General features: G+C 44.9%; 1 protein-coding gene across 4 annotated transcripts in view; it reads left to right on the top strand.

Annotated features, from left to right (window-relative positions):
* CNTN4 (contactin 4) overlaps positions 1 to 16,878 on the top strand; it is a 184,498-nt gene that overhangs the window by 138,467 nt on the left and 29,153 nt on the right. For all 4 annotated transcript variants that reach the window (XM_044300930.1, XM_044300928.1, XM_044300929.1 and 1 more), the window contains exons 3-4: positions 4,741 to 4,867; positions 5,400 to 5,575. In XM_044300930.1, the coding sequence (XP_044156865.1) occupies positions 4,741 to 4,867; positions 5,400 to 5,575 (303 nt within the window). The remainder of the gene's footprint in view (positions 1 to 4,740; positions 4,868 to 5,399; positions 5,576 to 16,878) is intronic.

Here is a 16,878-nt window from a genome sequence, read left to right as displayed (position 1 = left end):
CATTTAGCAGTTTCATCATATTACATAATGCAGCAAAATGTCACCAGATCATACAATGTAAAGCCTCATTCACACGTCAGTGTTTGGTCAGTGATTGTGCCTCCACAGACATAAGGTGTAAGCCTCATGCACACAAACGTGTGCTTCCCGTTGCCGTATTGCACCGTTCCGTGTGCATTCCGCATCACGGATGCGGACCCATTCACTTCAATGGGTCCGCAAATCTGGAGATGCGGAATGGTACGGAACGGAACCCTACGGTGTGCTAACGTCGGGTTTCATCCCGTACTTCAGTCTTTTTGCGGAACGGCCAAATCACAGACCCATTAAAGTGAATGGGTCCGCGATCCGCTGCGGCTGCCCCACGGACGGTGTTTTGCATTTTGCGGGCCGCAGCACGGCCACGGGGCGCACACGTTCGTGTGCAGGAGGCATAAGGGAAAGATCTGCTCCTGTTCTGGGTTTAGGGCCGCACCGGATTTTGGCTAAAAATCTCTGATGCAAATCACTGACCAAACACTGACTGTGTGAATGAGGCATACCAAAGTGTTACCAAATCTTATGATGTAGCAGATCATACAATGTAGCAGAGTGTCACCAGATCACACAATGGAGCAGAGTGTCACCAGATCATACAATGTAGCAGTGTCACCAGATCATACAATGGAGCAGAACATACAATGTAGCAGTGTCACCAGATCATACAATGTAGCAGATCATACAATGTAGCAGAGTGTCACCAGATCATACAATGTAGCAGATCATACAATGTAGCAGAGTGTCACCAGATCATACAATGTAGCAGAGTGTCACCAGATCATACAATGTAGCAGTGTCACCAGATCATACCAAGTTGCAGACGATATGATGCAACAAAGTGTTGCCAGGCCTTATGATGTAGCAGATCATCCAGTGTAATAGACTATACAAGGTACTAGAGTAGTGTTTCCCAACCAGTGTGCCTCCAGCTGTTGCAAAACTACAACTCCCAGCATGCCCGGACAGCATTTGGCTGTGCGTCATGCTGGGAGATGTAGTTTTGTAACAGCTGGAGGCACACTGGTTGGGAAACACTGTATAGAGTACAGAGAATGCAATGTAACAGATTATATAATATAGCAGTGTCACCAGATCATACAATGTAGCAGAGTGTCAATTGATCATACAATTTAACAGATACAGATACAATGTAACAGATCATACAATGTAGATCATGCAATGTATCCCTGAATCATATAATGTACAGTAGCAGATACTATTTAAATTCCATGTGTATCTTTCCTCCCATGATCATGTGCACTGCAGCGCCCCTGTTTCTGTGGGGAGACATACTGTTCATCCTGAACCTCCTGATTGATGCATAAAAAGCCCAAGCTCTACAGAAGCCTGCAGGCAGAACAGTAGGTGACAGCAGCATCCATCACTTGTACAAGGAATCGAGATATGTCAGAAACAGCTGGGTAGACTGGTGATGGCTTCTGGGGGCTGCCACATTCAGGTCCTGTCTTATTTTAGGGGGGCAGCTCTCACTGTATCATTAGGGGAGGATCATTTACAGTGATATGTATTACAGCTCAAGGCTGCGTCTATAAGAGGAGGTAGACTCCCCCTTTAAGCTGTTGGCCAGGTGCAGTTATATCGGGGAGGCCTGCGCCGCGCTCTGCTCCTTCTTTATTCATTTATTCAGCAGGACGGATACTTCAGGCCGCCTTGTTAGCGAGACGCTTTTGCATATTTATTGGCAGTTTGGCCATATCCAGCAATCCTTTGTAGTCGCCTTGGCCTCCTTGAGATAAAGGTCAGGCCGGAGGAAACGCTGCGCCTCGTGTGGTGCTGATAACAGCACCAAATACGGAAACCACTTACTGAAAATCCACTTTGGCGTGAGCGTCCTGCCCGCCGCTATATTCTGTAACTATTTACCTGAAACGCTTTCATCTATTACTTATTCATGGAGACTGGAGTGTAAATGGCACCCTGGAGTGCGCCCGCCTGACCCCTCGTACCCAGCAGTAATCCAATAGACAAATTACATTCCCCTCACTGTCTTTAGAAAGGAAACTGCTTCATAGATGGTTCTGTCGCTTTAAAGGGGCACATGCCCGTATCGCCGCTCTTATACTCCTGCCCTGTTATAGTCTGGGCGGCCATGAGAAGTCCAGGGTGAAAATCCACAATTGGGAAATGAATGACCAAAGAGGGTCCCACAGTGGACGAGAGGCAGAATGAGTCCATGTCTGCCATGGAGGGCAATAAAAAAATACAGACTGTCATCACTCCCATCATCCCTGACCCCAAGAGCCTACCATCTAATCTCTGTGTTTTATACAATGTATCACACTCATCATCCTTGACCCCAAGAGCCTACCATCTAATCTCTATGCTTCATACAATGTATCACACCCATCATCCCTGACCCCAAGAGCCTGCCATCTAATCTCTATGCTTCATACAATGTATCACACTCATCATCCCTGACCCCAAGAGCCTACCATCTAATTTCCATGCTTCATACAATGTATCACACTCATCATCCCTGACCCCAAGAGCCTACCATCTAATCTCCATGCTTCATACAATGTATCACACCCATCATCCCTGACCCCATGAGCCTACCATCTAATCTCCATGCTTCATACAATGTATCACACCCATCATCCCTGACCCTAAGAGCCTACCATCTAATCTCCATGCTTCATACAATGTATCACACCCATCATCCCTGACCCCATGAGCCTACCATCTAATCTCCGTATTTCATACAATGTATCACACTCATCATCCCTGACCCCCAAGAGCCTACCATCTTATCTCCATGCTTCATACAATGTATCACACTCATCATCCCTGACCCCAAGAGCCTACCATCTAATCTCCGTATTTCATACAATGTATCACACTCATCATCCCTGACCCCAAGAGCCTACCATCTAATCTCCATGCTTCATACAATGTATCACACTCATCATCCCTGACCCCAAGAGCCTACCCTCTAATCTCCATGCAATGTATCACACTCATCATCCCTGACCCCAAGAGCCTACCCTCTAATCTCCATGCTTCATACAATGTATCACACTCATCATCCCTGACCCCAAGAGCCTACCATCTAATCTCCATGCTTCATACAATGTATCACACTCATCATCCCTGACCCCAAGAGCCTACCATCTAATCTCCATGCTTCATACAATGTATCACACCCATCATCCCTGACCCCAAGAGCCTACCATCTAATCTCCATGCTTCATACAATGTATCACACTCATCATCCCTGACCCCAAGAGCCTGCCATCTAATCTCCGTATTTCATACAATGTATCACACTCATCATTCCTGACCCCCAAGAGCCTACCATCTAATCTCCGTATTTCATACAATGTATCACACCCATCATCCCTGACCCTAAGACCCTACCATCTAATCTCTACTGTATGCTTCATACAATGTATCACACTCATCATCCCTGACCCCAAGAGCCTACCATCTAATCTCCGCATTTCATACAATGTATCACACTCATCATCCCTGACCCCAAGAGTCTGCCATCTAATCTCCATGTTTCATACAATGTATCACACTCATCATCCCTGACCCCCAAGAGCCTGCCATCTAATCTCCATGCTTCATACAATGTATCACACTCATCATCCCTGACCCCAAGAGCCTACCATCTAATCTCCATGCTTCATACAATGTATCACACCCATCATCCCTGACCCCCAAGAGACTACCATCTAATCTCCATGCTTCATACAATGTATCACACCCATCATCCCTGACCCCCAAGAGACTACCATCTAATCTCCATGCTTCATACAATGTATCACACTCATCATCCCTGACCCCCAAGAGACTACCATCTAATCTCCATGCTTCATACAATGTATCACACTCATCATCCCTGACCCCCAAGAGACTACCCTCTAATCTCCATGCTTCATACAATGTATCACACCCATCATCCCTGACCCCAAGAGCCTACCATCTAATCTCCATGCTTCATACAATGTATCACACCCATCATCCCTGACCCCCAAGAGCCTACCATCTAATCTCCATGCTTCATACAATGTATCACACCCATCATCCCTGACCCCCAAGAGCCTACCATCTAATCTCCATGCTTCATACAATGTATCACACTCATCATCCCTGACCCCAAGACCCTACCCTCTAATCTCCATGCTTCATACAATGTATCACACTCATCATCCCTGACCCCCAAGAGACTACCCTCTAATCTCCATGCTTCATACAATGTATCACACCCATCATCCCTGACCCCAAGAGCCTACCATCTAATCTCCATGCTTCATACAATGTATCACACCCATCATCCCTGACCCCCAAGAGACTACCATCTAATCTCCATGCTTCATACAATGTATCACACCCATCATCCCTGACCCCCAAGAGACTACCATCTAATCTCCATGCTTCATACAATGTATCACACTCATCATCCCTGACCCCAAGAGACTACCATCTAATCTCCATGCTTCATACAATGTATCACACCCATCATCCCCTATCCCAGGAGGAGCTGACATTCTATTCTTCCCAACACAGATCCATAATCAGAGTGATCTGTAAGAAGGGGGGGCCCTCTAGGTCACCTGTGAGGTGGCGGTCGCGGGACCCTCAGTGCAGGGGGCGCACTCTGCTTTATGTTCTACGTTTTGGTTACTTTGAGGGGTTTTCTTAGGAATTGATCGTGTTTTTGTGTTGTCCCCACAGATGAGTTGGCTCTGCAGGGTCCGGTCTTCACTCAAGAGCCGGCAAATCTCATCTTTCCCATGGATTCCGAGGACCGGACATTAAGCCTCGTCTGTGAGGTGCTGGGTCACCCTAAGCCCGTGACACGGTAGGTGCACATACATTGTCCAGCGCCACCTGACGACTTTGTTTACACTGATGATTCCCCCATAGGTGACATTGTGACACAGGGGGTCCTGGGACCACCTTGGTTTCCATTCCCTTCTTTTGGAGAGTGGCACCGATGCATCATCTCTATGTCAAAGATCCATAAAGGGCGACTCATTGTATTTCTGTAGATGCTCATGCCCTGTGCAACACAATACACATACCCTTTCAATTTCTTACCACTTTCAGGATCTCTGCTTGCTGGTAATAAATATAAACCTTTTTTAACATCCAAAGGCTAAAAACCCTCTAGAAAATCCTGAACTCCAGACTGATACATTGTAACAAACCATCAGGACAGGGAAGAAATTTGTGCTGCTGATGCATCTTGGCTGGATACAATTGTAACAAACAAAAAATGTTTCCATCCACTGACAGCTATCAGAGAGCTTGAATATCTTGAGGAATAGAAACACAACAGTGGAGATTTATGACGTATGTCGGTGTCTGATGTTCGCCTCCGCTGTTTGCAGGTGGAGAGTGAACGGGACTCTTCTGGATGAAGCGCAGGATTACCGCTATCGGGTGCAGGACAGAAATCTAATCATCAATAACCCGGACCGGGTGCGGGATGTCGGCACCTTCCAGTGTGAGGCCACCAACTCTGTCGGGACCACCCTCAGCCGGGAGGCTTTCCTGCAATTTGCCTGTGAGTCCAAATCCTGGTGACCGATCCTGCTTGGATTCCTGATTCAATGAAAAAAAAAAATCTTATTCCCATATTTTTTTTTTTAAATCTCTCGGCCTCCATTCAATAATTCATGTAGTTAAGCTTATACTCCAGTCACATCCAGAGCTGCACTTACAATTCTGCAGGTTTTCAGTTGGGTTCCTGCTGCCCCCTGCTGGTTCAGTGCATTTACAGGACATGTTTGCATGAGGTGCATTGTGGGAGATGGAGTCCAGTGCAGTGCATTATGGGATATAAGATAAGTGGTCTGAGGTGTGAATGCAGCTCTGGATGTGAGTGGAGTATAAAACGTGCCATTCAAGCATATGTCGCCTCACTGCTCCTTTCTAGAACAGGAGTTGCTAGGAAACCTGTGTAAGGAGTCTGCGTTACCCTGTGCCCCCCACCCACTACTCCTGCGCACATTCTGCCGCCCCCTCTGGAATGGCGGTAATTGAATAATCAGCGTGTTTTGTGCTCAGGCCAATTAATTAGGAGACAATTGTTGCAGTGACAGTCGCACTACATGACAGTATGATGTAACATCAGCAGATCAAACGAGAGGGACGTGTCCTCGCCCGCTGTGCCGTGGCCCCTAAAAAAGAGCCCATTCCAGCCTTACACCCATATGTCAGATGTGAGATCACACGGTGGGAGAGACGGCGGGAAGACTGCGACTAGACATGATGTAGACAGCAGGACACAGAACGACAGCTGGTGACCATACGAAAGAGACATCAGCAAGGAGCAGACAGAGCTGAGTGACAGCCATTAAGAGAGAAAGAGTGCGCAGGAGATATGTCCGACAGAAAGCTTTACATATGCTGGACATCAAACTGTATTTATAAGGAGAGAGAATAGTCAATATGTACATAGAGACAGCAGAAATATTACTATATACAATGTACACCATAGAGAGACAGCAGACGTCCTGTATGAGCGCAGTGCACAGAGACAGCAGAAATATTACTATATACAATGTACACCATAGAGAGACAGCAGACGTCCTGTATGAGCGCAGTGCACAGAGACAGCAGACGTCCTGTATGAGCGCAGTGCACAGAGACAGCAGACGTCCTGTATGAGCACAGTGCATGGAGACAGCAGACCTCCTGTATGAGCGCAGTGCACAGAGACAGCAGACCTCCTGTATGAGCGCAGTGCACAGAGACAGCAGACCTCCTGTATGAGTGCAGCGCACAGAGACAGCAGACGTCCTGTATGAGCGCAGTGCATGGAGACAGCAGATGTCCTGTATGAGCACAGTGCACAGAGACAGCAGACGTCCTGTATGAGCACAGTGCACAGAGACAGCAGACCTCCTGTATGAGTGCAGTGCACAGAGACAGCAGACGTCCTGTATGAGTGCAGTGCATGTAGACAGCAGACTTCCTGTATGAGCGCAGTGCATGGAGATGGCAGATGTCCTGTATGAGCACAGTGCACAGAGACAGCAGAAATATTACTATATAGAATGTACACCATAGAGAGACAGCAGACGTCCTGTATGAGCACAGTGCATGGAGACAGCAGATGTCCTGTATGAGCGCAGCGCACAGAGACAGCAGAAATATTACTATATAGAATGTACACCATAGAGAGACAGCAGACCTCCTGTATGAGCGCAGCGCACAGAGACAGCAGACGTCCTGTATGAGCGCAGCGCACAGAGACAGCAGACCTCCTATATGAGCGCAGTGCACAGAGACAGCAGACCTCCTGTATGAGCGCAGTGCACAGAGACAGCAGACCTCCTGTATGAGTGCAGCGCACAGAGACAGCAGACGTCCTGTATGAGCGCAGTGCATGGAGACAGCAGATGTCCTGTATGAGCACAGTGCACAGAGACAGCAGACGTCCTGTATGAGCACAGTGCACAGAGACAGCAGACCTCCTGTATGAGTGCAGTGCACAGAGACAGCAGACGTCCTGTATGAGTGCAGTGCATGGAGACAGCAGACTTCCTGTATGAGCGCAGTGCATGGAGATGGCAGATGTCCTGTATGAGCACAGTGCACAGAGACAGCAGAAATATTACTATATAGAATGTACACCATAGAGAGACAGCAGACGTCCTGTATGAGCACAGTGCATGGAGACAGCAGATGTCCTGTATGAGCACAATGCACAGAGACAGCAGAAATATTACTATATACAATGTACACCATAGAGAGACAGCAGACGTCCTGTATGAGCACAGTGCATGGAGACAGCAGACGTCCTGTATGAGCGCAGTGCACAGAGACAGCAGAAATATTACTATATACATTGTACACCATAGAAAGACAGCAGACGTCCTGTATGAGCGCAGTGCACAGAGACAGCAGACGTCCTGTATGAGCGCAGTGCACACAGACAGCAGACGTCCTGTATGAGCACAGTGCACAGAGACAGCAGACCTTCTGTATGAGAGCAGTGCACACAGACAGCAGACCTCCTGTATGAGCGCAGTGCACAGAGACAGCAGACCTCCTGTATGAGTGCAGTGCACAGAGACAGCAGACCTCCTGTATGAGTGCAGTGCACAGAGACAGCAGATGTCCTGTATGAGCACAGTGCACAGAGACAGCAGACGTCCTGTATGAGCACAGTGCACAGAGACAGCAGACCTCCTGTATGAGTGCAGTGCACAGAGACAGCAGACGTCCTGTATGAGTGCAGTGCATGGAGACAGCAGACTTCCTGTATGAGCGCAGTGCATGGAGATGGCAGATGTCCTGTATGAGCACAGTGCACAGAGACAGCAGAAATATTACTATATAGAATGTACACCATAGAGAGACAGCAGACGTCCTGTATGAGCACAGTGCATGGAGACAGCAGACGTCCTGTATGAGCACAGTGCACAGAGACAGCAGAAATATTACTATATACAATGTACACCATAGAGAGACAGCAGACGTCCTGTATGAGCACAGTGCATGGAGACAGCAGACGTCCTGTATGAGCGCAGTGCACAGAGACAGCAGAAATATTACTATATACATTGTGCACCATAGAAAGACAGCAGACGTCCTGTATGAGCGCAGTGCACAGAGACAGCAGACGTCCTGTATGAGCGCAGTGCACACAGACAGCAGACGTCCTGTATGAGCACAGTGCACAGAGACAGCAGACCTTCTGTATGAGAGCAGTGTACACAGACAGCAGACGTCCTGTATGAGCACAGTGCACAGAGACAGCAGAACTTCTGTATGAGAGCAGTGCACAGAGACAGCAGAAATATTACTATATACAATTTACAGCATAGAGAGACAGCAGAGTCCTGTATGAGCGCAGTGCACACAGACAGCAGACATCCTGTATGAGCACAGTGCACAGAGACAGCAGACCTCCTGTATGAGCGCAGTGCACAGAGACAGCAGACCTCCTGTATGAGTGCAGTGCATGGAGACAGCAGACCTCCTGTATGAGCACAGTGCACAGAGACAGCAGACGTCCTGTATGAGCACAGTGCACAGAGACTGCAGACGTCCTGTATGAGTGCAGTGCATGGAGACAGCAGATGTCCTGTATGAGCGCAGTGCACAGAGACAGCAGAAATATTACTATATACAATGTACACCATAGAGAAACAGCAGACGTCCTGTATGAGCACAGTGCATGGAGACAGCAGACGTCCTGTATGAGCGCAGTGCATGGAGACAGCAGAAATATTACTATATACAATGTACACCATAGAGAAACAGCAGACGTCCTGTATGAGCACAGTGCATGGAGACAGCAGACGTCCTGTATGAGCGCAGTGCACAGAGACAGCAGAAATATTACTATATACAATGTACACCATAGAGAGACAGCAGACGTCCTGTATGAGCGCAGTGCACAGAGACAGCAGAAATATTACTATATACAATGTACACCATAGAAAGACAGCAGACGTCCTGTATGAGCGCAGTGCACAGAGACAGCAGACGTCCTGTATGAGCGCAGTGCACACAGACAGCAGACGTCCTGTATGAGCGCAGTGCACACAGACAGCAGACGTCCTGTATGAGCACAGTGCACAGAGACAGCAGACCTTCTGTATGAGAGCAGTGCACAGAGACAGCAGAACTTCTGTATGAGAGCAGTGCACAGAGACAGCAGAAATATTACTATATACAATGTACAGCATAGAGGGACAGCAGAGTCCTGTATGAGCGCAGTGCACACAGACAGCAGACGTCCTGTATGAGCACAGTGCACAGAGACAGCAGACGTCCTGTATGAGCGCAGTGCACACAGACAGCAGACGTCCTGTATGAGCACAGTGCACAGAGACAGCAGACCTCCTGTATGAGCGCAGTGCACAGAGACAGCAGACGTCCTGTATGAGCACAGTGCACAGAGACAGCAGACATCCTGTATGAGCACAGTGCATGGAGACAGCAGACCTCCTGTATGAGCGCAGTGCATGGAGACAGCAGACCTCCTGTATGAGCACAGTGCACAGAGACAGCAGACGTCCTGTATGAGCACAGTGCACAGAGACAGCAGACATCCTGTATGAGCACAGTGCATGGAGACAGCAGACGTCCTGTAAGAGCACAGTGCATGGAGACAGCAGACCTCCTGTATGAGCGCAGTGCATGGAGACAGCAGACGTCCTGTATTAGCACAGTGCATGGAGACAGCAGACGTCCTGTATGAGCGTAGTGCATGGAGACAGCAGACCTCCTGTATGAGCGCAGTGCATGGAGACAGCAGACGTCCTGTATTAGCACAGTGCACGGAGACAGCAGACGTCCTGTAAGAGCACAGTGTATGGAGACAGCAGACTTCCTGTATGAGCGCAGTGCACGGAGACAGCAGACCTCCTGTATGAGCACAGTGCACAGAGACAGCAGACTTCCTGTAAGAGCACAGTGCATGGAGACAGCAGACCTCCTGTATGAGCGCAGTGCATAGAGACAGCAGACATCCTGTATTAGCACAGTGCATGGAGACAGCAGACGTCCTGTATAAGCGCAGTGCATAGAGACAGCAGACCTCCTGTATGAGCGCAGTGCACACAGACAGCAGACGTCCTGTATAAGCACAGTGCACAGAGACAGCAGACCTTCTGTATGAGAGCAGTGCACAGAGACAGCAGACCTTCTGTATGAGAGCAGTGCACAGAGACAGCAGAAATATTACTATATACAATGTACAGCATAGAGAGACAGCAGAGTCCTGTATGAGCGCAGTGCACACAGACAGCAGACATCCTGTATGAGCGCAGTACACACAGACAGCAGACATCCTGTATGAGCGCAGTGCACAGAGACAGCAGACCTCTTGTATGAGCGCAGTGCACAGAGACAGCAGACGTCCTGTATGAGCACAGTGCACAGAGACAGCAGACCTCCTGTATGAGCACAGTGCATGGAGACAGCAGACCTCCTGTATGAGCGCAGTGCATGGAGACAGCAGACGTCCTGTATTAGCACAGTGCATGGAGACAGCAGACGTCCTGTATGAGCGCAGTGCATGGAGACAGCAGACCTCCTGTATGAGCACAGTGCACAGAGACAGCAGACGTCCTGTATGAGCACAGTGCACGGAGACAGCAGACATCCTGTATGAGCGCAGTGCACAGAGACAGCAGACATCCCGTATGAGCACAGTGCATGGAGACAGCAGACCTCCTGTATGAGCGCAGTGCATGGAGACAGCAGACCTCCTGTATGAGCGCAGTGCACACAGACAGCAGACGTCCTGTATTAGCACAGTGCACAGAGACAGCAGACGTCCTGTAAGAGCACAGTGCATAGAGACAGCAGACCTCCTGTATGAGCGCAGTGCATGGAGACAGCAGACGTCCTGTATTAGCACAGTGCATGGAGACAGCAGACGTCCTGTATGAGCACAGTGCATGGAGACAGCAGACCTCCTGTATGAGCGCAGTGCATGGAGACAGCAGACCTACTGTATGAGCACAGTGCACAGAGACAGCAGACCTCCTGTAAGAGCACAGTGCATGGAGACAGCAGACCTCCTGTATGAGCACAGTGCTTGGAGACAGCAGACGTCCTGTATGAGCGCTGTGCATGGAGACAGCAGGATTCCAGTATGAGCGCAGTGCATGGAGACAGCAGACCTACTGTATGAGCACAGTGCACAGAGACAGCAGACCTCCTGTAAGAGCACAATGCATGGAGACAGCAGACCTCCTGTATGAGCACAGTGCATGGAGACAGCAGACCTCCTGTATGAGCGCTGTGCATGGAGACAGCAGGATTCCTGTATGAGCGCAGTGCATGGAGACAGCAGACCTCCTGTATGAGCACAGTGCACAGAGACAGCAGACCTCCTGTAAGAGCACAGTGCATGGAGACAGCAGACCTCCTGTATGAGCACAGTGCATGGAGACAGCAGACCTCCTGTATGAGCGCAGTGCATGGAGACAGCAGACGTCCTGTATGAGCGCTGTGCATGGAGACAGCAGACTTCCTGTATGAGCGCAGTGCATGGAGACAGCAGACCTCCTGTATGAGCACAGTGCACAGAGACAGCAGACGTCCTGTATGAGCACAGTGCACAGAGACAGCAGACCTCCTGTAAGAGCACAGTGCATGGAGACAGCAGACCTCCTGTATGAGCACAGTGCATGGAGACAGCAGACCTCCTGTATGAGCGCAGTGCATGGAGACAGCAGACGTCCTGTATGAGCACAGTGCATGGAGATAGCAGACGTCCTATATGAGCGCAGTGCATGGAGACAGCAGACGTCCTGTATGAGCGCAGTGCATGGAGACAGCAGACCTCCTGTATGAGCACAGTGCACACAGACAGCAGACGTCCTGTATTAGCACAGTGCACGGAGACAGCAGACCTCCTGTATGAGCACAGTGCATGGAGACAGCAGACGTCCTGTATGAGCGCAGTGCATGGAGACAGCAGACGTCCTGTATTAGCACAGTGCATGGAGACAGCAGACGTCCTGTATGAGCGCAGTGCATGGAGACAGCAGATGTCCTGTATGAGCACAGTGCACATAGACAGCATAGTCCTGTATGAGTGCAGTGCACAGAGACAGCAGACCTCCTGTATGAGTGCAGTGCATGGAGACAGCAGACCTCCTGTATGAGCACAGTGCACAGAGACAGCAGACATCCTGTATGAGCGCAGTGCACAGAGACAGCAGACGTCCTTTATGAGCACAGTGCATGGAGACAGCAGACGTCCTGTATGAGCGCAGTGCACAGAGACAGCAGACTTCCTGTATGAGCACAGTGCACAGAGACAGCAGACATCCTGTATGAGCACAGTGCACAGAGACAGCAGACGTCCTGTATGAGCACAGTGCATGGAGACAGCAGACGTCCTGTATGAGGCAGTGCATGGAGACGGTAGGTGCTTGATGAGACTCAATGGTATTGTATTTTCAGAATGATTCCGCTGACATTGCATAGTACTTCATTAAATATACATTATAAAAATGTAAAGGTCGGAGGGGGGGGGGGGATACTCGTCGTGTACAATCCTCATGTAATAGCGGGATAAGTCATTAGAATTATGTGTGATTAGCACCATCCATGATTCATATTGGTCTTCACAGCAGATTATTATGCCGCGTGCCAGCTCCAGGCTCAGACCATTTTCATATGTCATGTTAATGCAAGCCATAGCTTCTCCAATATAGAGCCAGCCTCGGGAATGCCGCCATATATTCACGTCCTATAAAAAGTCCATTTACAGTCAACATACTATGAGCACTACTGGCACTGATTTCTGTCAGCTCCCCCTTTCCCTGTACGCTATGAGGGCTATGAGGACCGCGTACCATCTAATACTCACTGCATTCCGGTTCTAAAAAATTTACTTTATATCTCCATATATGCTGACCCCAATATATATAAAATATAAATACTATAATATTGCTCCTATGTACAAGAATATAACTACTATAATACTGTTCCTATGTACAAGAATATAAATACTATAATACTGCTCCTATGAACAAGAATATAACTACTATAATACTGCTCCTATGTACAAGAATATAACTACTATAATACTGCTCCTATGTACAAGAATATAACTACTATAATACTGCTCCTATGTACAAGAATATAACTACTATAATACTGCTCCTATGTGCAAGACTATAACTACTATAATACTGCTCCTATGTACAAGAATATAACTACTATAATACTGCTCCTATGTACAAGAATATAACTACTATAATACTGCTCCTATGTACAAGAACATAACTACTATAATACTGCTCCTATGTACAAGAATATAACTACTATAATACTGCTCCCATGTACAAGAATATAACTACTATAATACTGCCTCCTATGTACAAGAATATAACTACTATAATACTGCTCCTATGTACAAGAATATAACTACTATAATACTGCTCCTATGTACAAGAATATAACTACTATAATACTGCCTCCTATGTACAAGAATATAACTACTATAATACTGCTCCTATGTACAAGAATATAACTACTATAATACTGCTCCTATGAACAAGAATATAACTACTATAATACTGTTCCTATGTACAAGAATATAAATACTATAATACTGCTCCTATGAACAAGAATATAACTACTATAATACTGCTCCTATGTACAAGAATATAACTACTATAATACTGCTCCTATGTACAAGAATATAACTACTATAATACTGCCTCCTATGTACAAGAATATAACTACTATAATACTGTTCCTATGTGCAAGAATATAACTACTATAATACTGCTCCTATGTACAAGAATATAACTACTATAATACTGCTCCTATGTACAAGAATATAACTACTATAATACTGCCTCCTATGTACAAGAATATAACTACTATAATACTGCTCCTATGTACAAGAATATAACTACTATAATACTGCTCCTATGAACAAGAATATAACTACTATAATACTGCTCCTATGTACAAGAATATAACTACTATAATACTGCTCCTATGTACAAGAATATAACTACTATAATACTGCCTCCTATGTACAAGAATATAACTACTATAATACTGCCTCCTATGTACAAGAATATAACTACTATAATACTGCTCCTATGTACAAGAATATAACTACTATAATACTGCTCCTATGTACAAGAATATAACTACTATAATACTGCCTCCTATGTACAAGAATATAACTACTATAATACTGCCTCCTATGTACAAGAATATAACTACTATAATACTGCTCCTATGTACAAGAATATAACTACTATAATACTGCCTCCTATGTACAAGAATATAACTACTATAATACTGCTCCTATGTACAAGAATATAACTACTATAATACTGCTCCTATTGTACAAGAATATAACTACTATAATACTGCTCCTATGTACAAGAATATAACTACTATAATACTGCTCCTATGTACAAGAATATAACTACTATAATACTGCTCCTATGTACAAGAATATAACTACTATAATACTGCTCCTATGTACAAGAATATAACTACTATAATACTGCTCCTATGTACAGGAATATAACTACTATAATACTGCCTCCTATGTTACAAGAATATAACTACTATAATACTGCTCCTATGTACAAGAATATAACTACTATAATACTGCTCCTATGTACAAGAATATAACTACTATAATACTGCCTCCTATGTACAAGAATATAACTACTATAATACTGCTCCTATGTACAAGAATATAACTACTATAATACTGCTCCTATGTACAAGAATATAACTACTATAATACTGCTCCTATGTACAAGAATATAACTACTATAATACTGCTCCTATGTACAAGAATATAACTACTATAATACTGCTCCTATGTACAAGAATATAACTACTATAATACTGCTCCTATGTACAAGAATATAACTACTATAATACTGCTCCTATGTACAAGAATATAACTACTATAATACTGCTCCTATGTACAAGAATATAACTACTATAATACTGCTCCTATGTACAAGAATATAACTACTATAATACTGCTCCTATGTACAAGAATATAACTACTATAATACTGCTCCTATGTACAAGAATATAACTACTATAATACTGCCTTAATACTGCCTCCTATGTACAAGAATATAACTACTATAATACTGCTCCTATGTACAAGAATATAACTACTATAATACTGCCTCCTATGTACAAGAATATAACTACTATAATACTGCTCCTATGTACAAGAATATAACTACTATAATACTGCTCCTATGTACAAGAATATAACTACTATAATACTGCTCCTATGTACAAGAATATAACTACTATAATACTGCTCCTATGTACAAGAATATAACTACTATAATACTGCTCCTATGTACAAGAATATAACTACTATAATACTGTTCCTATGTACAAGAATATAACTACTATAATACTGCTCCTATGTACAAGAATATAACTACTATAATACTGCTCCTATGTACAGAATATAACTACTATAATACTGCTCCTATGTACAAGAATATAACTACTATAATACTGCTCCTATGTACAAGAATATAACTACTATAATACTGCTCCTATGTACAAGAATATAACTACTATAATACTGCCTCCTATGTACAAGAATATAACTACTATAATACTGCTCCTATGTACAAGAATATAACTACTATAATACTGCTCCTATGTACAAGAATATAACTACTATAATACTGCTCCTATGTACAAGAATATACTACTATAATACTGCTTCCTATGTACAAGAATATAACTACTATAATACTGCTCCTATGTACAAGAATATAACTACTATAATACTGCTCCTATGTGACAAGAATATAACTACTATAATACTGCCTCCTATGTACAAGAATATAACTACTATAATACTGCTCCTATGTACAAGAATATAACTACTATAATACTGCCTCCTATGTACAAGAATATAACTACTATAATACTGCCTCCTATGTACAAGAATATAACTACTATAATACTGCTCCTATGTACAAGAATATAACTACTATAATACTGCTCCTATGTACAAGAATATAACTACTATAATACTGCTCCTATGTACAAGAATATAACTACTATAATACTGCCTCCTATGTACAAGAATATAACTACTATAATACTGCTCCTATGTACAAGAATATAACTACTATAATACTGCTCCTATGTACAAGAATATAACTACTATAATACTGCCTCCTATGTACAAGAATATAACTACTATAATACTGCTCCTATGTACAAGAATATAACTACTATAATACTGCCTCCTATGTACAAGAATATAACTACTATAATACTGCTCCTATGTACAAGAATATAACTACTATAATACTGCTCCTATGTACAAGAATATAACTACTATAATACTGCCTCCTATGT

This window comes from Bufo gargarizans, chromosome 7 (assembly GCF_014858855.1).
Source record: "Bufo gargarizans isolate SCDJY-AF-19 chromosome 7, ASM1485885v1, whole genome shotgun sequence".
Classification (NCBI taxonomy): Eukaryota; Metazoa; Chordata; class Amphibia; order Anura; family Bufonidae; genus Bufo; species Bufo gargarizans.
The sequence above is the reverse complement of the archived record's forward strand: the minus strand, read 5'-3'. Positions and strand labels throughout refer to the sequence as shown.